The sequence below is a fragment of the Pollachius pollachius genome (genome assembly GCF_949987615.1).
Source record: "Pollachius pollachius genome assembly, chromosome: 15".
Classification (NCBI taxonomy): Eukaryota; Metazoa; Chordata; class Actinopteri; order Gadiformes; family Gadidae; genus Pollachius; species Pollachius pollachius.
The window spans coordinates 21649811-21673581 of record NC_136948.1 but is presented as its reverse complement, the minus strand read 5'-3'; the positions used below and the strand labels follow the sequence as shown (position 1 = coordinate 21673581).

The window sequence follows — 23771 nt, the reverse complement described above, 5'->3', positions numbered from 1 at the left end:
TACTGTTTAGACCAGTATGGCCTATTCTCATTCTAGAGAACCAGACCTCCTCCTCTCTATTTATGTAACTGGTTTTGCTGCTTGAGATATCTGGTTCTACGTTGTAAAGGTGCCTGCCATTTTTCTCCTTATCCCAATCAGTCTGCCACATTATATTAACTTTATGTTTGATGAGTACCTTGATTTCTGATTTACTGAGTGGAATGAACGTCCTCTTCTTTCGTTGCCTCTTTTGCCAGCTTGTCTGCTTCCTCATTGTCCTCAACACCTTTATGTGCAGGAACCCACACAAATTGGATTGACCTTCCCTGTTGATTGACTGCAAATATATTATTCATTTCATTCAATCAATCCCGTCGGCATGATTATTCTCCATTTTGAATGTATGTAAGAGATGAATCAGAACAAATAACTGCTTTAGGGGGCCTAGTCTCTTCTAGCCATTGTAATGGAATAACGATGGCTGCCGTTTCAGCTGCAAAAATGGATAAATGATCTGTAGTTCTTTTTTTTAAGAGATTTTGCATTAAGGGATATAAACTCCAACGCCATGCCTGTATAAATCTGTGTAGCATTATAGCACATACTTTCTAGATATTGCCCTACATTCTCTTTTTTGTTTCCATAATCACCCTAGTGGAACAAAACAACCAGGGTTGTTGCCAGAGGCAAAGTCTTACTACATGTGATAGCATCTATCTCCAACTGACTTGCTAACTTGTTACCATCCCAGCCAAAAACAGATTTGAGATCTACCATATTCCCAACCTTCATTAATGACTTCCTTTGTAGGGTGTGATGCATCATGTCCATTTAAATTAACCCAGTAAGCCATACTAAATTTTAAACGTCTGAGACGTCTATTAATGGGATTTCCCCTGTCTCTATTTGCAGCGCTGGTACAGGAGAGGTTCTAAATGCACCACAACATATTCATTCAGACTTTTAGCCTGCATTCTAAGATAAGATAAGCCTTTGTCATTGTACAGTCGCCTATACAACGGAATTGGGAGTGCCAACTGAAGGTGCATTACACGTACAAAAATACAAACAAGGAATTTAAGTTAAAAATATAAAAAACAAGACAGAGATAACAGAAAAACATTTGGAACAAGACAAGGACAGGCGAGGTCAATAATAAATATAAAATATAAAAGGCCGTAAGCATATTGCACTTTATAGAAAGTGAGGTATATGTGTGTCTGTTTAACGTTTTATGTTTTATGAGTGTTAGGTGTCCTGATTTCCCAAGGAAAGAAGCTGTTGTTCAGTCTGTTGGTTCTGCTCTGTCACGTACCTTAAAGGGGAACTATGCAACTTTGGCCACTTCTTCGCTGTTTTCTTGGTTTGCGCTCGCATTGAGCTCCACCTACAGCTTCAGAGGAGATATGTTACAACACTGTTGTAACAACTCGTTGACGACCCTTCCCCATCCACTTCTACACTAGCCATGTGCATTTGTTTTCAAAGAAGCCGGCGAATGGGAATACAGGCGAATGCGAATACATTTTAACATTAATAAACACCTGCCTTGCGTCAGGCTGTGTTCCAACTGCTTTTAAACATGCTATAGTTCAGCCCCTTATCAAGAAATACAACCTTGACCTCTCTGTTCTCTCCAGCTTTAGGCCCATTTCTAAGCTTCCCTTCCTTTCTAATGAGTTAGAAAAAGTGGTTTTAGAACAACTGCAGCTACACCTGGATCTTAATGGCATAATAGAAAAGTTTCAGTCTGGGTTTAAATCACGCCACAGCACACAAACTGGACTTTTAAAAATCTTTAATGATTTTCTCTTAACTGTTGACTCGGGGAGCTCTGCTGCGCTCCTGCTTTTAGACTTCACTGCTGCCTTCGACACAATCGATCACCAGATTCTTTTATCCCGCCTGGAACTGTGTGTTGGTATTACTGGAAATGTCCTAAAATGGTTCAAGTCATATCTGTCAGAGAGAACTTTCTCTGTTCACCTAGGCCAGTACTCAGCTGCAGCCCCACTAGCCTGTGGGGTCCCTCAAGGCTCTATTTTAGCTCCAATTATTTTTGCTTTATATTTTCCCAGTCCATTGACCAGTTTAAAGTCCTACGTGCAAGTTAACCGGAAGTTTTGATTAATGGGTACATAAAGCACTCAAAATATGTATGACATTCATAAAATGTCTCCAAAATAGTGTTAAAGTCCCGTTTTTGGCAGTAACAGGTGTTTTAAAACGCCATTCGGCGATGACGTCACGTTGGGGAGACGTGGTGGAAGGTAGCCTCAACCTAGTATTAGAACTATGGCATCTAAGAGGTGGAAAGAACCACAGATAACATGTATGATGGCCCACAGCCATATAATTTCAAACCTGTCAGACGTGAGAGGGCGAATGAGGAATTGCCGAGAACTGATGGCGGTCAAAGCCAATTAAATGCATGGTCAGAGGAGATTGAGTGGAGAGTTGCTATCATTTAGCAATGCAGCAACGAGCGCTGGAGCTAGTCAATGAACAGCAGTGCATACAATAACAACACTTTTATTTATTTTTACTGTCAGTGAATAGCACAGAGTGAAAGTCAATGTTTTCTTTATATCTAGTGACAGTGATTATGTTGTTCAAATAAGTACTAGTAAACTTAGTCAGAAGATCTAGAAATAGAAGGCATAATGGGTTACCTTGCCAGTCCCACCTGTGAAATCTCCCCCAGATAATCCCTGATTAAATCTTACCCCCGGCGTTGTAATCAGATTTCCGATTAGTTATCCCACGTTTTGATGGTAGCCTACTAGCTCCAGTAACAACTTCTTTGCCTAGTGTTTATTTCTAAGCTTTATTTAACCCAGTGTGCGAAATACCCGTCAATATTCGGGGGTCCCCATCTCCCGATTCTTGCGCAATACCGATATACATTTTGCAGTAGGCCTATAACATTACAATATTTCATGGATGTAAGACAATTAGTAGCCTACATTTAGCCTACATGACAACACACACAAGCACACACTTAACATTTTTTGATAATCCCATAAAGCAACACAGGAGGCTGCATTGGCTAAAGTTGTTTGGATGCATGTTGATTTATAACAAGGAGAGGCAAAGTTGTACATTACAATGCAAACAGGACAATAATTGGCACCAATCTGGCACACTTAGAAGAGCAATCAATTGAATAAATGGCAGTTATAGCCTATCGGACACGCAATCAGTGCACTTGCAAATGAGTGCCTGCAAGTATGACCGATCGTGGTGTGACATTATTTAACCATCAATCTACCGCAAATACGACCAGACAGATGTACATTGAACACATACGCAAAGCACATCGTCCAACCCGGCGGATGCTGACAGACAGCCCACAACAAGCCAAACATCACCACGGCGGCTGTGCTCTCTATCACTCTCGCACGCCCGTACACAATTTATCCACTCCAACTCATCCAACTCCAAGGCTAGGCTATTGTTGCAAGTGAAGGTGCATAGAATAATACACAGAGTCGGGCTGTGTCTCTTAGTAACATGTATTAACGAGCTGGCACATAACAGAACTGACACGTGTTGACTACCCGAGTCCATACACACACGAGCCCACCAGAGGGAGCTGTCGGCTTGCATAACACTACCCTACAAGATCTCCCTTCCTTTAGTACAGGGGTCGGCAACCCTAGGCACGCGTGCCACCACTGGCACGGGGCAGCATAATCATTGGCACACTTAAAAAAATAATAATAATAATTTTTTTTATTATTATTATTAAAAAAAATCGCAGCACAGCATTACTACCGACTTTTTTTGCACTTAATTCTGTTTTGGGCATTTCCTCCCAGTGCAAATATGTTTAAATTAGTTACAGAAACCATTGTTCTGAAATGGGATCAATTAATAGTTTTTAAACCTATGTAGTGAGTAATAGAGAAGAAAATATTTAAAATATTGTTGCAAGTGGCCTTTATGCATCGCCTTCACATAGTTTTGCAAAGCTGTACAGGTCTTAAAGATATTGATGTGGATGGTTCCAACATTCTCATATATTCTCGTTTTTTCTATTTCTCACAGTGCAAATATGTTTTTGAATGAGTTTCTGAAAATGGTGTTTTAAGATGGGACATGTGTAATTATAATTTGTAAGCCCATACTGGAAATATAACAACCAAAAAAACATTTAAAATGTTGATGCATGATTGTGGACTATATGGAAATAGTACAATTCCAGGTCTTCTGGAAATGTTTTAGGTTACTGTGTCATAATTCAGCTTAATTTTTAATATATTGTTGCTTAAGGCACACTCATTAACGAGAAAATGTAAAACTGGCACTACAAGTTGAAAAGGTTGCTGGCCCCTGCTTTAGTATAACGCAATACCAAACAATATCATGGATAGTATCAGTCATTAGAACATTAGTGCTCATATCCAAATATCAAAATAGTGCAATAGAAATAGTGTATCAAGACGAGACAGTAAGTCAATATCAACCAGGACCTTTGCAGAACTATAACCACAAAATAGCAGTATCAAAGCATGCACAAAACAACCGAATAAGAACATTCCAAGTGACCATCTTTTCTTTTCTTTTTTTTCTTTTTTTAAACAATAATCCACTGTCCCGCATGTGTGTGTGTGTGTGTGTATGAGTGTTTGTGTGTGTGCGTGTGTGTGTGTGTGTGTGCGTGTGCGCGTCTGTGTGTGCGCGAGTGTGTGTCAGTCTCAGCTAAAGGTCAAGTCTGTCCGGAGGCTTAATATGCGTCCCGCTCCGGGAGAAGGCCCGGCCCTGTAACGCACGGCATGGTGTGGACACACATGGCTGTGGAGGGACAACCTCTGCTGGTTGGAGATCGACCCTGTTGCGACGATACGCGGTTCCCTCCACGTTGACGAGATAGGACCGCGGTCCCACCTGCTCCAAGCGTACACTTCTCCTCCATCGGCCCGTCCTGTCACCCGGGAGTGGTTTCATCCTGATGGGCTGGCCGATGTTCAGGTCCGGCAGATCCCTCGCAGATCTGTCGTAAGTCAGCTTCGCTGCCTGACGCTTCCCTCTCAGCTTGTCTGTAACCCCAGTGGTGACCTGAGGCTCTAGAAGCTGGTCGGCCACAGGGAGAAGAGTTCTCAGCCTCCGTGATATCAGTCGCTGTGCTGGGCTGCAGTGCATGCCCTCAGTGGGTGTGTTCCTCCAGTGCAGAAAAATCTTCCAGGGGTCCTCGTCGGCACGGCCTGCTTTTCTGCATAGGCTCTTCGCAATCTTCACTGCAGACTCTGCCTTGCCATTAGCCTTTGGGTGTCTCGGGGAGGACATGACTTGTTCGAAGCCCCACTCCCTCGCAAACGCCCGAAACTCTCCACAGTCAAACCGACCTCCACAGTCTGAAATGACCCGGTCAGGGATGCCGTACCTTGCAAACTGTGCCTTGCAACTTCTGATGGCCGTACCTGCTGACAGGTCTGGTAGTAGATCGGTCTCCCAGAAGTCAGAATAGTGATCCTCCATGAGCAGGAAATCCTGCCTTGCGTAGCTAACAGGTCCATGCTCACAAGCTGCCAGGGACGTGTGGGGAGAGGGTGTGACATAATAGTCTCCTTCTGTTGCTCGTGTGCATGCTCATTACACACTGAGCACAGCTGCACATAGTCTTTGATTTCTCCCTGCATGTTTGGCCAGTAGAGAGCATCGCGGGCCTGTCTGAAACAAGCCTCACCCCCCCACGTGGTTGTAGTGGATCCGTCTCAGCATCTCGGGACGCATAGCTTTCGGAATGATGACTCGCTGGCTCCTAAAATGCACACCGTCCTGTGCGCTTATTTCATCTCTGATGATCACCACCGCCCGACAGCGGGCAGCCGGCAGTCGGGCGGTGGTGCTTCGTGGCGGTGTTGCCCCCTCGGCAGCGGGCGGCGAGCAGCATGTCGCAGTTCATGTACTTCAGGGAGTCAAAGCCAAAGTTCCTTTTCCCCCAATTCCTTCTCAACCATGGCTGAGATAACCCAAACTACAGTTGTGGTGGCATTAATAATAACAACTTATCTAATTCTTTAACTAACTGAGAGATTGACAAAATCGAGAGGGGTCCGGAGAGAATATGACAAAGAACTTTATCGTTAAAAAGGCAACAACAAAGCCGAGTGGTTTGCAAAGCACTCCCGAATGAATCCCGTACAGCTACTTATATCCCCAATCCTTTACTCAATACAAAGTTGGACTTTCATCAGATATTGATGTGCATAGAATGTTTTTCTGGGTCACACTGTGTGGATGTCAGTATACTCTCCTGTCTTCTGAATCCCAATGTGACCTTAGAACATATATTATCCTTATACAAACAGAGATGATGCACACGTGTGAATGTAAGCATTGTCCTCAGAGAGTACATCAAAATGGGAGTAGACTAGACCCTCTCACTGATGTGCCACATGGCCCATAACATCTAGGCTAAAGGTGATCAGCTGTTCTCCACTATTAAAGTATCTATATGATATGTAGGCCTAATAATAATCATAGCTTACCATAAAATGTAAGGTTAATTTCTACCACACAGTCTCCTTGTGGAAATACGAGAGACTTCAAAGAACCGACGTGTTATGCGCCATAACACCAACAGCAGAAGGGTTATCCAAATAACAAAGATGTGTACAACACTTGCGTTACAGTGTGTGTATTCACACACACACACACACACACACACACACACACACACACACACACACACACACACACACACACACACACACACACACACGGCGCTCGCACAGTCGTAGCTCATTCTCCCATTGGCGGGCCAAATTCTCTGGGCGGGCAAGGCAGAGAAAGGGGAGGTAGCTTGGCCCCTTCTGACGACATATGGGGCCACATTCTAAATCAGCGGGCTTGAGCTTCCATTTTTGCTTAGCGAAAATTATGATGTGCGGGGAAAATATGGCACACGTTGGGTGTGCTTGTGTAACCAGGGGGTATGTGGGAGAGGGAATACTCAAAGATTTTGATGTAGGAACATCAACTTTTTGGACTGAGCCTGTTTCCTTTTTTGCTCACAACTTATCCACATTTGGAGAACACTCGTTCAGAAGGAACATATGAGGCCGGCGTACATAAAAATCGTTGCGTCAGTATGAAGGTTTGATCTTTCAAGCGGTGGATCGTTCATGTACCGCTGATCAGAATAAAGTGTTCCCACATGTCAGAACGACCTCTCTCCCTAGATACTTCCATAACAGTGGCGTAAATATCGACGGTGCAACCGGTGCCGTGCACCGGTTGCACCGGTGTCGATATTTACGATGTTTAAAAAGTATCGTCGATATTTACGATATTTAAAAAGAAGGACCTAGGCGATGAGCCCGATCTGATGGTGCCCTTAATTAATTAATTAAATTATACGAAAGAAGCAAATTGATAACCCCCCCCACCCACACACACTACTATGAACCTTAAAGCCTGGCGACGAGGATCTTCTGCGCATGCCCAGTAGGCGTCGTTCACATGGCGGTCGAAGTGCTGAAGCTGCTCCTCAACGCTGAACTTTTAAACCATTTCAAAAACATATTTAGACCTTTAGATAAAAAAAAACAAGGAACTGAAAGTCCAGTGCTGGCACAAGGCTGTGCGTAATGCGGCATCTGAACCAGAAACCAGCCATGCATCTCGTTAACTTGGTAGTTTGAACACTCCTGCGGTTGTACGTTTAGTGTGTCTTCATAGAAGCGAGTGGTTTCCCCTGACGACTTGCAGACCAGTTTGACCATGGAAAAGGTAGGCGCCCGCGTGTGTGTGTGTTTATTATTCTGCGTGCTGCGTGTGCGCGCTTGCGTGCATGGCGCGTTTTGCACAATTGTACATTTGCATGTAGTAGCCCATCTGCTCTACTCTTGTAACCTGATAGTTTGCAGGTGGACTCAAACTGCCCCTCAGGTAAGGGGAGCTAGTCGTAACTGGAAGATGCAGAAAGAAAAATAGATGCTGTTGTTAAACGGATCATGAGATTATAGATTATTTCGTCTAATATAATAGATATTGCAGAAGGACGCAAGTTTTGAACATGGATTTTAAGAATGAACCTTCTCTTTTGAATTCAAAAGAGAAGACGTATGTGTATCTGTGGACCTACACTCAGTTTCAGGTACAGGACTTGGGAGTATTTCCGTGGGGGTGTCTGTATCTCCCGTCCTGTGTGTTCGGGGTGTCTGTATCTCCTGTGTGTTCGGGGTGTCTATATCTCCTGTGTGGTTGGGGTGTCTGTATCTCCCGTCCTGTGTTGTTGGGGTATCTGTATCTCCCGTCCTGTGTTGTTGGGGTGTCTGTATCTCCTGTCCTGTGTGTTCGGGGTGTCTGTATCTCCTGTGTGGTTGGGGTGTCTGTATCTCCTGTGTGTTCGGGGTGTCTGTATTTCCTGTGTGGTTGGGGTGTCTGTATCTCCTGTGTGTTCGGGGTGTCTGTATTTCCTGTGTGGTTGGGGTGTCTGTATCTCCTGTGTGGTTGGGGTGTCTGTATCTCCTGTGTGGTTGGGGTGTCTGTATCTCCTGTGTGTTCGGGATGTCTGTATCTCCCGTCCTGTGTGTTCGGGGTGTCTGTATCTCCTGTGTGTTCGGGGTGTCTGTATCTCCCGTCCTGTGTGGTTGGGGTGTCTGTATCTCCTGTGTGGTTGGGGTGTATGTATCTCCTGTGTGGTTGGGGTGTCTGTATCTCCCGTCCTGTGTGGTTGGGGTTTCTGTATTCCTGTCCTTTGTGGTTGGGGTGTCTATCTCCCGTCCTGTGTGGTTGGGGTGTCTGTATCTCCCGTCCTGTGTGGTTGGGGTGTCTGTATCTCCCATCCTGTGTGGTTGGGGTGTCTGTATCTCCTGTCCTGTGTGGTTGGGGTGTCTGTATCCCCGGTGTGTTCGGGGTGTCTGTATCTCCTGTGTGGTTGGGGTGTCTGTATCTCCTGTGTGGTTGGGGTGTCTGTATCTCCTGTCCTGTGTGGTTGGGGGTGTCTGTATCTCCTGTGTGTTCGGGGTGTCTGTATCTCCTGTGTGTTCGGGGTGTCTGTATCTCCTGCCGGTCCTGTTGATGCTGGGTTCTAGTGCTGATGGATTGAACTGACGTTTCAGTTTCTTTTGGATTCTTCAGCAGGAGCAGGCCGAGTGGGATTGCGTGAATAAACTGCTGCAGAATCATGGATTCAAACCGGTGCACTTTGCCGATCCAGTGGAGAATAAAAATATTTCAGGTAATGCACAATTTTTAAATGTTGTATAATATATTTCTTTTTAATTGAATGATGTTTGAATGAAAGTAATACACAAAGTTATTTTTTGATATTCTTTTAAATAGGATTTACATTAATTGTCACTAACATTAATTGTCTGTCTTCAAAATGTTTCTTTAAAATTATTATTTTAATAAAGAATTCACTTAAAATTTCTTTTTTTCATGGCATATCTTTCCTTGAATCTTCGGTTCTTAAAATTATTATTCATGCTAAAGGTGCTGAGTCAAATGTTTTCCTTCTGGTGCCGCTAGACCTGATCCTTCTGGACAAGAGGACTGCTGCAGAGGTCCGGGTCATGATGAAGGCCATGATGGGGGATTCCGACAGGAGGCAGGCCCTGATCCAGGAGCTTGTTCAGTCAAACAACCAGCTCAAGTAAACACACACACACACACACACACACACACACACACACACACACCCCCGAGCCAGGGCTAATCAATAATGCAGGTACTGGGCTGACCAGCTGTCCCTCTCCCGGCTCGGGCCCTACCCGAATAGGGCCCTGGCCCTTCATTTTGTATTAGATGCGTGGCGTTAAGGATTGTGGGTGATCGCGGCGTGTGTAAAGGGGACGGACTAAAAGCTGAACTTTCAAACAAACGCGCGTCCATTCCAGGCGATTGGTTTGTTTCCCCCTACATTTCCCGCCAGAAACGAGGAAAAGATCATATATTCCGTGTCCGGGTTTAGCGTTTTGTACGACCCTTCCCTCTTCATTTGTAAATGGAGAGCAGAACAGAGGCGTGGAGGAGCGTTGCCGAAAGTACCACTTTTCGTGGTAAGTTTACGATAAGGATGTCCTGATACCACTTTTTCACCTCCGATACCGCAGCTTTGGCTATCTACCGATATCAGACCGATAAGATCATTTAAATCAAGTGAAAAGATTGGGACAGAGCTCAAAAGTATAAATGGAGTGAACAATTTAAACATGCATACCATTTAAAAAAATGTTTTGAATTCATTAGAGATCAAACATAGAATAACTGAGCTGTTAAAGCTGATGGTTTGAAATGGTTGAATCGTGTGTGTGTGTGTGTGTGTGTGTGTGTGTGTGTGTGTGTGTGTGCGTCATCACTTGTAGTAACCAGGAAAAGTGTTTATTGAAGTTATTCATTTACATCTAGCTATTTGAGATAAGTTCACAAAATGAAGGCTTTTACCATTGAACTCCTTGAAGTCTCTTTCATATTATATATCGTTTGTGTAGATAGCATGACATGAAAAAGGTTGGTTACGTTAGCATTTAGCTTCTACCGGAAGTACATTGGATATGTAAGAACCAGCTAGCCTTCAGTCATTTAAACGGGGTTCCCCTCACACAAATGCCGGATATATAATAATCATATCTCAAATCTTTGAATCATTAGCGCCAGTGACGTCCGACATGGTCAGCTTTTGTGATCACCACAAGCGTTGCGATCGCAACAGTTGTGATCAGCTCTAGCCCAAGCTAGAGCGTGTGACTTGATCGCGCTCGGCAACAGCCAAATTTTGCATTCGGCTGTTGCCCTTTTTTCTTCTTTAAGGTTGAAATACTGCCACATCGCTGACTGTCCAACAGGTAGCTCTGCTGTGGTAGCTCAAAGATTTCGTAGGTAATAGATTTTGATTTTTTCCTTCTAAAATACTCAATAATTTAACAAATTGGATTTGATTTCCTTATTTATTTGACTAATAGATGGAAAACGAATTCAATTGTTTAGTGAAGACCAGATCATGGAAGCCCTTCAGGCTACATTATGAGTGTGCTACACTTTTTTTTTTTTTTCGTAGTTCGGTTAACCAATTACTCACAATTTTTTGTATAGAATATTCGAATATTGATATGCCTTCAAATGCCCATCCGTAGACCACAGATTTTCTATTGGGCTTTGACTAGGCCATTCCAACACATTTTCATGTTTTCCCTTAAACCACTCAAGCGTTGCTTTAGCAGCGTGTTTGGGGTCATTGTCCTGCTGGAAGGTGAACCTCGGTCCTAGCCTCAAATCACACACGGAGTGGTACAGGTTTTGCTCAAGAATATCCCTGTATTTAGCACCATCCATCTTTCCCTCAACTCTGACTAGGGCTGCTCGATTATGGGAAAAATCAAAATCAAGATTATTTTGGTCAATATTGAAATCACGATTAATCAAACAATTATTTTATGTTGTATTTATTCAGCATGTCTCTCCCAAAAAAAACTTTTAAATTTCGCCTTAAAAGAAATACACAAAATGTCAAAAAGAAAGTCTAAAATAATATACAGATATGTATCCAGCTGTCATTTCTGCCCTTTCTATAAAACATTAAACTAAAAAAAATCGATCATGTTAATTTTGTGATCGTTTGACGCAAAAATCGAAATCGCAATCAAAATCCAATTAATCGCCCAGCCCTAACTCTGACCAGTTTCTCAGTCCCGGCTGCTGAAAACCATCCACATAGCATTACGCTGCCACCACCATGTTTCACTGTGCGGATGGTGTTCTTTGATGAAAAGTTCAGTTTTAGTCTCATCAGACCAGCACACCTTCCTCCATACATTTTGGGAGTCTCCCACATGCCTTTTCACAAACTCAAAACGTGCCATTTTGTTTTTTGCTGAAAGTAATGGCTTTTGTTGTGGCCACTCCGCCATAAAGCCCAACTCTATGGAGCGTACGGCTTATTGTCGTCCTATGTACGGATACTCCAGTCTCTGCTGTGGAAATCTGCAGCTCCTCCAGGGTTACCTTAGGTCTCTGTGCTGCCTCTCTGATTAATGCCCTCCTGGCCCGGTCCGTGAGTTTTGGCTGGCGGCCGTCTCGGCAGGTTTGCTGTTGTGCCATGTTCTTTCCATTTGGTTGTGATAGGTTTGATGGTGCATCAAATATTTGGATCTTTTTTTATAACCTAACCCTGACTTGTACTTCTCAACAACGTAGTCCCTTACTTGTTTGGAGAGTTCCTTGGTCTTCATGGCAGTGTTTGGTTAGTGCTGCCTCTTGCTTAGGTGTTGCAGCCTCTGGGGCCTTTCAAAAAAGGTGTGATTATGTACTGACAGATCATGTGACACTTGGATTGCGTACCAGGTGGACATCATTTCACTAATTGCGTTACTTCTGAAGGTATTTGGTTGCACCAGATCTTTTAATGGGCTTCATAACAAAGAGGGTGAATACATATGAACATGCCAATTTTCACTATTATATACTAAATAGGTAAAAAGCCAAGGAGGTCGAATACTTTTGCAAGGCACTGTATATTATAACATAGAATGACTCACAATTAATTATTAGGTCGATCAACTCTCCGCTCAAGCTACATATTCAAATGAGGCCCGATTTTATAAAAAAGTAGAATAACATTTTTATATTGAGATATAAGGACAACTGAGGGCAGTAGCATACCAAAGAACGGTTCAGCAAAAGGTTAACAAAGAATTATTTTATTTCTTGTTAAAGGAGACATATTATACTCCTTTAACAACTCCTTTAATGTTTGTTCAGCCTTACTGTGAGGGATATGGTATTAGTGTGGATGAATGGATGTGATAATGATTGCTATCATTGTTGTATGGCTCTTTGTAAAACATGAATAAAAACATACAGAGAATGAATGCCATCATTTTTTTTTTTTTTAATTACCTGTGGGATATCAATTTTTCTTCACCACTTTAAAACAGTAGTCGCCAGTGGCAGGAAGTAAAAACGAAGAAAAACGGATGTCCGCCGGGTGAAACTACTTTGAAGTTGATTTTAAAGGGGGCCAATACATGACATATCGGATCGGTACATACACCTGCATACTCGCTGGTAACCATTTGGAGGCATTTCCGATGCTGGTATCGGTATCGCAACAACTCAATTATCATCCATGTCTAAAACCATCAGTATAAAACGCCATCCTCATATATTTCCTATCCTTTTCCCGCGGGAACAAGTGTAGTTTGTTAAACAACGCGAAGACGCTGTCCGATATGTTTACAAAGCGTTCTGAGTTTATACGCCAAAACGACAGCTAATGCTATTTTAACGATGCTTACGCAAAGACTGTGTGTCTGTGCGAAGTGTTCTTAGTTGGTAAGCTAACGTAGCTATGTAGCTAATCCAATCGCATCGCTATAGCGGACTTTTTTGAACGGCAGCCGTGGCGAACACCCCCAAGCGGCCGCTAGAGAGGGCGTCGCCATGCCTCTTGGCCCGGCCCCCTTTATTGTATGGAGGTGGCGTAACATAGCGATAGCAACAACCCACCCACTTGTGTGTGTGTGCGTGCGCAAAAGCTTGCCATTAGGGGCTTCAGGATAGTTGGCTTTCAAAAAGCAAGGGCAAACAACTTGCAGAATACTGCTCAATGTCCTCCATTATTGGAAATCGCCACATTTGGAGGAGAAGGTGTTGTGTGTATCCATAATCTGCTGTTTGAACTGTCATCATACCCACATTGCTGGATCATGCCTGTGCTTTGTTTTGTATCTGTGACATTTACGTCCTTATGTACATTTATTATGAATTGCGGACATAAATAAAGAAGTTAAAATGTGTGTAGGCATTTTACGCTACCCAGCCGGTACGGTACGGTCTTGGCTTGGCACGCCCTGGAATCTCACTGTCTTGCCTGTGTAAAACGGAAGGGTATATTCGCCCTTCGTCAAGGAGCCGGCTTCCTTGGTTTATTGGAGCCGGCGGGGCTACGCACGGAGAGTAGAGCTCTTTGGAGCTCTACTCCTTTGCATAATCTGAATGTTTTTATTTTTATTTTATTCAAGCCAATCGCGTGCAAGAATGAGTAGACTACATCTGAGTGTAGGCTTCAAACGCGATTAACTATTTACAAGTGCAAAAACGCCAAAGTCATCTTCATTTTGCTGACCACTTGTTTTTTATCCCTACAAAAGCTTCGTAAGGAAAGTTCCTCTGCTACTTTCTCCTAAATCAAACCATCTATACCCGTCTTCGTTAAATGCGACTGCATCAACATCTCTCCCATGATGGTCAGCAGCTTGCAGATTTTTTGCTACACCTCTACCAAAGTCCCACCCCTGGTACCGCGATGCCGTCTAATCGCCTCGGTCAGTGAAAACGCACGGACCATGCCGGGAAAAAGGCGGGTATAAGACTGCATATTTGGCAGTGTAAAAACGATTTGTGTGCGTGTGTGTGTTTGTGTGTGTCTTTGCGATGGCAATAGCAAAAATGTATTGCTTTTTGGGGTTGACTTTGTTCTTCCAGAGACGAAGCGCAGCAGCTTATGGGTCAGGCCGGCCTCCACTCGCGGCGCACCACTGAGATGGAGGGTCTGCTGGAGGGTTTCAGGGGTCAGGTCCAGGACCTGGAGGACCGCTGCCTGGCCCAGGCGGTCCAGCAGCGGGACCACGCCTACCGACTGCAGCAAGACAAGCTGACGGCCCAGGTTAGAACCACACAAGAACAAAATGTCCGCCCCCGCGGGACTCAAAACACATTCAGCAGTTAGCTTGGGTGCGGTACACCAACTGCTTTTCAGCGGTACATTTGAATGATTTAGCAAAACCTCTAGTACATATTTCTCTTTTAACATATTGTTTTAAAGAATTTTTGAAAGATAATCTTTATAACAAATTTGAGTTAGTTCAGTTACACTTTCAGTTCCTTGGAGTCTTTTCATTAATGGTTCAGTATGCAGGATCGGTTCTGTCTGTCTGTCTGCCTGCCTGCTAAAAAACCTGACATGAGATTTCTCTACACTGCTGCAGAATCAACCAATCCCCGCAGCCCTTAAAGTCAGCGCCGACACAAACACATTTTTCTTCTCAGAGCCCATGACAAACCCCTAAAAGATCATACAGTAACCATGACTACAATCAACCCGATGTGATTATCTGTGATCACCCGCAGCGCCTGGCAGAGGCTCTGCAGCTGCAGCTGACCAATGAGAGCACGGCGCGCGGCGAGCTCCAGAGGAAGCTGTGCTTCGCGGTGCGGGAGGAGGAGAGGCGCGTGGCCCGGCAGACGGACGCCTTCACGCGGATCCACGCCCGCGCCCTGGCCCAGCAGGACGCCCCCGCGGACCAGCGGCAAGCTGGGCAGCGGCCGGGCCGAGGGTGTGGTCCCGGAGGTTCGAAGCCTCAGCTGTGGGTCCCTTGAGAGAGGCGTCCCCTCACCCTCTCACCTGCTCCATAGTCACATGTCACCTCACCCTCTCACCTGCTTCATAGTCACATGTCACCTCACCCTCTCACCTGCTCCATAGTCACATGTCACCTCACCCTCTCACCTGCTCCATAGTCACATGTCACCTCACCCTCTCACCTGCTCCATAGTCACATGTCACCTCACCCTCTCACCTGCTCCATAGTCACATGTCACCTCACCCTCTCACCTGCTTCATAGTCACATGTCACCTCACCCTCCACCTGCTTCATAGTCACATGTCACCTCACCCTCTCACCTGCTCCATAGTCACATGTCACCTCACCCTCTCACCTGCTTCATAGTCACATGTCACCTCACCCTCTCACCTGCTCCATAGTCACATGTCACCTCACCCTCCACCTGCTCCATAGTCACCTCACCTCACCCTCTCACCTGCTCCATAGTCACATGTCACCTCACCCTCTCACCTGCTCCATAGTCACATGTCACCTCACCCTCTCACCTGCTCCATAGTCACATGTCACCTCACCCTCTCACCTGCTCCATAGTCACATGTCACCTCACCCTCTCACCTGCTCCATAGTCACATGTCACCTCACCCTCTCACCTGCTCCATAGTCACATGTCACCTCACCCTCTCACCTGCTCCATAGTCACATGTCACCTCACCCTCTCACCTGCTCCAGTCACATGTCACCTCACCCTCTCACCTGCTCCATAGTCACATGTCACCTCACCCTCTCACCTGCTCCATAGTCACATGTCACCTCACCCTCTCACCTGCTCCATAGTCACATGTCACCTCACCCTCTCACCTGCTCCATAGTCACCTCACCTCACCCTCTCACCTGCTCCATAGTCACATGTCACCTCACCCTCTCACCTGCTTCATAGTCACATGTCCCCTCACCCTCTCACCTGCTCCATAGTCACATGTCACCTCACCCTCTCACCTGCTCCATAGTCACATGTCACCTCACCCTCTCACCTGCTCCAAAATAACCCAGATGTATCTGAAGACTCTGCAGGTGGCTTTGGGTCCTGTGCAGACGGCGCCCTCGTCATGTGACCCTGTGTCCTCTGGGTTCTACCCGCTGTGTTTCCTCCGCAGGGTGCTGGACGTGGTCGACTTCTACGAGACCCAGATCGCCCAGCTGCAGGACGATATGTCCAGGTCAGACCAAAAAGACATGGATAGATGATAAAATAACACATGATGCATGTGTCCACCATGCATCCTGCCTCATGTTTTGTGAATTCATATTCCTTTTAGAAGCACTTTGACGCTGCTAAGCTCCGATATTTATCAAATTCAGATCCAATATTTGCGGGATTCACATCCGATATTTACCGCATTCACAGCCGACATTTACCAAATTCACATCCGTAATGCACCACCATGGCTCGGATGTTAACGTTAATAGGAACCACGCAGATCAAGTTAATTTGAGGTTAGAGCGCCCTCTTGAAGTGACAGAAGTGGCTCAAACGGACCAAACTCCTAATTCGCAGTCAACTGGGTGATGCTATAGCTCGCCTGCCTAAGTGGAAGGGTTTTTGAGGACCGATGATAAGTTTAATAATTGTTAACAAATAAAGGTGCTGGCAGGATTTGCTCTGTCTGTCTGTCTGTCTGTGTGTGTATATATATATATATATATATATATATATATATATATATATATATATATATATATATATATATATATATATCCCATCTATATCTCTGTGTGTAAAATATAACAAAAAAATATACTCATTATTTTAATCACCATCGATTAGTATTGAATACAGATGCTTCCGAGTTGTTTTGAACTAGGAGCTAGGTGAAACGGTTAACAATGCTGCTTTAAATCCCATGCAAACACAGCCGAGATGTTCTGGGAATCGGTTTGTTTCATCCTCAGAACCCTCAACGGCGGTCCAGAAGGTTCTCAGGGATCCAACCGGTCCGCTGGTGATGTCACTTCCTCCTTTAAAGCTGCGCTAAAGGTAACTGGAAATGTTGCTAACTTTATTGGCACGTATCAAAGGTTGAAATTGCTAACAATGTCGAATTTATTTTTTAGTAATTATCCGAATCAGATTTACGTTACATTATGTTGGTACATAATGTAACCACACATTGCAAAAAAGTAAATAAATACAGTCAGTACAAATTTCATGGCATTTACTGCCTCACTGTTGCACAAACCAATGAAAACGTGCAGCTTCAAATCAGATTCCACCAAGTATTTGTAAATTGTTTCTTTCTTTCTCTCTTGCCCTCGCTCTCTCTCTCATTCCCTCGTTCTCTCCCTCACTCCTCTGTCCCTTGCTCTCTCCAGTCTTCTCAGGCCCAGTTGGAGGAGACTAAAGTCCAGAGAGAAGAGCTGAAGGCAGAAGTTCAGAGACTCAAGAAGCAGCTGGAGACCAGGTTCTTTGTATTGATACATTTTGTTTAACTGGATAATAATGACACATTTGTACCGCGGTTAGATGATGTTCTTTCAATGAAAACAAGATTGTCAAGCTTTTCAGGGATGGCATTTACTCATCTTCTTTGGGACGGACTAGGCTAGGTGTTGGATTTGCTTATGTTCAATTTGCTTCCGAAATCCATTCAAAATCTTAATTTTAGTCATACGTTTTATTTATCAAGATAATCCTGACAAATGCATGCCGCTTTAAACGTTTTTGGAGCATGAATGCATTCAATAAAGTAAAAGGTAGACGATTAACAGTACAAAAGGTTACTAAAGTGATCAAGAATGATCTAAAATGAGGTCATACCTGAAATATTTGTATCATTATTTTGATTGTTAAATTGAAAAAATCTTTTCCTTTTCAACGCTTCTGGATTTCCAACAGATGACTTCTGTAAAGGATGAAGTTTGCACGTTTGAGAAAATGCTAACATTTACGAAGAAACCAAAATTAAACGTTAATTCTGATTTAATAATGACTTCCCCTTTTCACAATGACTTTAATCCTCAATCTTTGGTTTGTTCCAGTGTGAGGTATATTATGTAACAACATAACGTTGATTTGTTTCGGATAACCAATCAAACACATTTCCCAGCGTTCTTGAGTAGATGTAGAGCAATGTCACCTTTGGTACGTTCCAATAAAGTTAGTTTCTGGTCTGACCTTTACCTTTGACGATAATCTTCTAGTCTGATGGAAAGTGTAGTACTGCGTGTTTACCTGTTGGTGGCAGCAAAGCATCGCATGGCGTCTTAAGATCCTCGCCTCACGGTCCTGACCTGCTGACCTCTGCAGGCCGTCCACCAGTGGGGCTTCAACCGGAAACCCTTCCAATGCAGCGGCACCACCGGGCCAGGTGTCCCGGGAAGGGGTTTTGTGTGGGCAGTACCGAAGGGTAAATGTTAACCACACCCTTTTTTCCTTTTCTTTCTTTGTTTAGTTTGTGTTTCGCAAATCGGAATGATGTTATTGTACTGGAATGCTCTTTGATGGTCATTTTGACTTCGGAGAAACGTGTGCTGTTTATTCTGAGGATATTAAAGCAATTGAACGAAGAATTTCTACACGCACGCACACACACACACACACACACACACACACAGTGCCTGATGTAGATATTTTGAATTGCAGCTGCTGATCGAGCTCGAGGCCATTCTGACCGGGGCCTGGGCCCCGGTGGCACTCCTGAGGCAAAGAGCGGGCCTCGACCAATTGGAGCCCCAAGAGTTTGGCTGTATACGCCCCACCCTGGAGGCCTGGGCCAATCAGCTGGCCATGCTGAAGGTAAGGCGGGATGTTGAACAGAGTGGGCCTATTGGAGCGTTTCCCCTTTATTTGGAGTTTGATCATGTGTGTTTATCTGTTTGTGTTTGTGTTTGTGTCTGCCTTTTTGTGTGTGTGGTTGTGTTTTTCTGTGTGTGTGCCTGCCTTTATGTGTCTGCCTTTTTGTGTCTGTCCATCTGTCTGCCTTTGTTTGTCTGTCTGCCTGCCTTTGTGTGTGTGTCTGTCTGCCTGCCTATCTGTCTGCCCATCTGTCTGCCCATGTGTGTGTGTGTCTGTCTGTTTGCCTGTGTTTGTATCTTCCTGCCTTTGTGTATGTGTGTGTGTGTGCCCTTGTGTTTGTGTCTGTCTGCCTGTGTGTCGGTCTGTCTGCCTTTGTGTGTGTGTGTGCCTGCCTGCCTGCGCGTGTGTTTGTGTGCGTGCGTGTGTGTGTCTGCCTGCGTGTGCATCTGTATGTGTGTGTGTAGGAGCTGCACGTCGGCCTGATGAGGCTCTCCCAACGTCTGATGCCCTGGCTGCCGGCGGGTGACCATGATGACGGGCGGGGCGGTGTTGCCATGGAGACGGTGATGGTGGAGGATCTGATGCTGCTTGTGGACACGCTGCTGGTCAACAAGGCGACGGAGGATGAAAACGTAACACACGCACACACACCTTCCACCACGCACACACACCTTCCTTCGACCCTATGAAACAGCTTCTCGCTAGCTACAGCAAGTATTAGCCATTTTCATACATGTCCTCTGTCTGTGTAATTATTTGTTTAATTGTTTGATGTGTACTTTTAAGGCCCATTCACACCCTACGGTGAATACAGATAGGGACCCTTTCGTCCGGTCGCAGAGGTCGTTTCGTCCGTCAGTGGGTCCTTCGCCTGAGCTCACGAATCCGGAGTGCTCCGGGAGAAACAGAGCAATACCAACGGAAATCAAGGCGGCAGTATAGAGTCAGAAGTCCAACCATTTGCGAAAATAGAGAGAGTAGTATAATATCTGATATGTATATATATATATATATTGTATTTAACGTTTTATACTTATATTATACTATATACCTGACATTTTTATTTTATTGTTCACCTGCTTGGGCAAGGAGTTGTAACTGGTCATTTAAAAATGGCGCAACAATTTGAGGAGAGAATCTGCGGGTTGGTGAGGGTTCACTTTTTCTGCAGATTTCGGATGACACAAAGCAAAATCATCTCCTCTACAGATGCCATATTTGCGATTGTCGATGCCGTTAATTTGTGACACGACAGTCCCTGCCCTCTAGAGGATGTATTGCGTATCATCCATAACAACGCTGAAACCGGACGGAGATGTGAAGGGTAGTCCCGGAGACAACGTTTGGTACGGACGGACGAATGTCGTCCGGATCCGTAGGTATGAATCGGCCTTTAGGGTGTTACGATAAGACCTATAATTTAGCGTTCACCACGAATGACTGAAAAGCAGTGCCAACATTAAAATATTTTTGCACCATTCAACGAACAAAAGGCAACAGGCTGATTATCGTTTAGGTTGCCACTCAACATGCAAATGACGACCTAAGCGTCATCATCACGCAAATGGTGTGAAATGCCGACATTCTACTGCTCATTCACATATAAGAAATGGCTTTCACCTCGTTCGATGCTTTTATCCTCCCCTTGGAAAAAAGCGGTGAAGTGGAGCAGAGAGATCGCCATGTCTGTACCGGGGTTCCAAGTGCAGGTGGTGACGTATATCATTCGTGTCGAGAGCAGCGATGAGCTGTAGTTCACAAAACAGCCTCACACAAAACCTAACATTATCCAACTTCTTCGCGAAAATATTTAGTTTTCTTTGCATGAAAAAATATCATTTAAATCCACAAACAACATGTGTAATCTGGGGCATATAAAGTCTGGGACACGAAAATAATTACTTTCTCTCCATTGAAACCCATTCATATGTTTCGATCTCATAGGTCCCATGGGCTCCACCGGAAGGGGCGTGACTTCGCCGCTCTATTGATTAAAAGGCTGTGTTTCTTCCAGAAACTTATTAGGGTTCACCATTTCCACCACCACAGCCGCAGCTTGAACGCAGTACCCCAGCAGTTAGTTTCGCCGCAACACCCTGATTTGGTGCAAATGAGCCCTTTGGAGAGCTAGTTTGGACCTCGTCTCAATGAAAGCACCACTGACTGATTTGTCGTATCATTTTGTATGCATTTTTTTCTTTTGAAACATCACATTTTCAAAACCATGCATATGGCCTTCGCTCTCGGTACTGCTACAGGATCTCAGCAGCCCCACCCACCTGCAGTGCATGGTGGGCCACTTCCAGAAGCTGTTCGACGTGGGCTCCCTGCGCGGCGTGTACCCCCGCATGAACGACCTGTACCGCAGGCTGGCCGAGACAGCTAACGCCATGACCCACATACGGGACATTCTGGGACTAGGTGTGTTAAAAAAAAAAAAAAAAATTAAAAATATATATATATCTATCCGTTGTTGTGAGATTGACCTAACTAGCTCCATTTTTATTTTTTTTATCTTTTTTAACTACATTTAGGTTTTTCCTGGGTTGAGCAAAGACTCTTGAACGATAGCATGTCGATATTTTTGTTGGACGATTACAGCTTGAGATCACATGAATCACATGAATTTATTTAATCATCTCAACCCAGAGGGCTTAAATGAGTGGAAAGAATACCTGTGTGTGTGTGTGTGTATCTGCCTTTACGTGTGTGTACATAAGCACAAACATGCCCATGAGTCTATTTTATATTGGACAGATTCTATAGGACACAGTGATTCCAGATGTTTGCATCCTTTTCTGGCAGGCAGGCAGGCAATCAATTCAACAATGAAACAAAGTGGGTGTGGTCACATAATGTAAATTTGTGTGGTTGGTGTTGTTTGTGTGTCATCGCCTAGACAACAAGGCACCCCCCAGTGAAGTGGTGAGCCAGGTGGCCACCATCGCGTCCTCACCCACGGTGCAGTTCCACCACCTTCTGGCAGAGGGCGACCTTACGAGGTGAGGAAATCCCAGAACTCTCTCAAACATGACCTATTTGACCTTTACGAGCCGAATAGGTCGTCAGGGTTTAGATAGCATCATCGATTGCGCTAAAGAAACAGCATGATCTAGGACTGGACATGCAGAGAAGGTGGTGGGTTTGAAGCCCATGATCCAAATAGAGACAAGAGCACCCCCAATTAGAGACAAGAGCCAGGGATATTATTGTCAACATGAATAATAATATTGAGGGCTCTGTAGGTGATGAGCAGGATCTTAAAATGAATTTGGTGCTGTATTGGGAGCCAGTGAAGATGTTCGAGGATGGGAGTTATGTGTTCTCTGTAGCGGTTATGGGTGAGTAATCTGGCAGCAGAGTTCTGAACATATTGGAGTTTATGTAGGTCGTGGAGGAGACGCCGTAGAGAATGCTGTTGCAGTAATCCAGTCTGGAGGTTACGAAGGCGTGAATCTTTGGAGGAGGGGAGACTGGGTCGAAGGCGAGCAATGTTACGGCGATGGAAGAAAGATATTTTGTTGATTTGAATGAGTTGGATCCAGGATGACTCCAAGGTTTCGGACAAAGGAGGAGGGAGTGACTGTGTGTCCATCAATGCAGATTGAGAAGTCTTTGGAGGGAGGGAGGCGGGATTGGGGCCAATGATTATGATTTCCTTTTTATCGCAGTTGAGTTTCAGGAAATTGTTGTATATCCAAGTTTTTATTGCAGCAAGACAGTTTGTGAGGGTAGAGAGAATGGCAGGAGTGATGGTTGCTGTGGGGAATAAAGCTGGGTATCATCGGCGTAGCAGTGAAATTGTAGTCCGTGCGGCGTATGATGTGACCAAGGGGAAGAATGTATAGGATGAACCGAAGGGGACTAAGTACGGAACCTTTGGGGACACCATGTGTGACTGGAGAGGTATGGGATGTATGGTATATGAATGCCCTCGAAAAACTCTAAAAGCCCCATCTGGGCCCCCATCCAGCAGACAGCGCTAGGCTGTCTGCTGGTTAGCATTGGTGATGCTTACGTTAGCAATGTGGATGCAAATATTATCATTGTGGACAGTAAAGTTAGCTTTGGTGATGCTAAAGTTAGCATCATTGATGCTAACTGCAATTATAATTGTAAAACCGTCTATTTCTTCTGCAGTATTATTGTCAAGGTGAAGGAGCATGAGGAATTCTTCCCGGCGTTTCACTCTCTGGTGACGCAACTGATGCTAACTCTGGGTAAACTACACATGACCGCACAAAACAGTGGCCGTTTTATTTTGTGAATACTTGTTTTTTCGACGTGAGCATAAAACTTAAACCAATTAATTTTTCTTAACCTTATTTCCAGAGGTCGACTGTCTGGACGGCATTCTACCGGCCCTGACGTCTTTGAAACTGAAGTCGGAGTGATTACTTTTATCTTTTTGCAATTTGTTTGTTAATTTTGCAAACTATATTGCTTGATTCTGCTAAAATAAAATGAGAATGCATTTACGTCAATGTCACTTTTTTTCACCTACTCATCTTGTCTTGTCATAAACAGCCTGGAATTTGTTGGGTACAAACTAGCTAGCACTTGGATATCATGTTATTTATCCTGACTTTAACCACACCAAACTCTGAAATAGAAACAAAAAACTAACACCTTCATTTGCCGACAGCAAAGGGCCCGAAGTAATATACATTATGTATAAAAAACAACCGACATAAGCAGGA

At 44.5% G+C, this 23771-nt stretch overlaps 1 protein-coding gene across 1 annotated transcript; it reads left to right on the top strand.

Annotated features, from left to right (window-relative positions):
• Positions 1–7710: 7710 nt before the first annotated feature.
• cep70 (centrosomal protein 70) lies at positions 7711–23518 on the top strand (the record flags this gene model as incomplete). Its single annotated transcript, XM_079752755.1, is given in 18 exon segments — positions 7711–7719; positions 7850–7878; positions 7978–8086; positions 9073–9172; positions 9466–9589; positions 14419–14599; positions 15064–15242; positions 16433–16495; positions 17192–17222; positions 17224–17313; positions 17649–17737; positions 18583–18682; positions 18919–19071; positions 19536–19703; positions 21330–21492; positions 21971–22073; positions 23212–23291; positions 23404–23518. Coding segments are annotated over 18 exon segments (1833 nt in total). The 3' UTR covers positions 23466–23518.
• Positions 23519–23771: the final 253 nt, after the last annotated feature.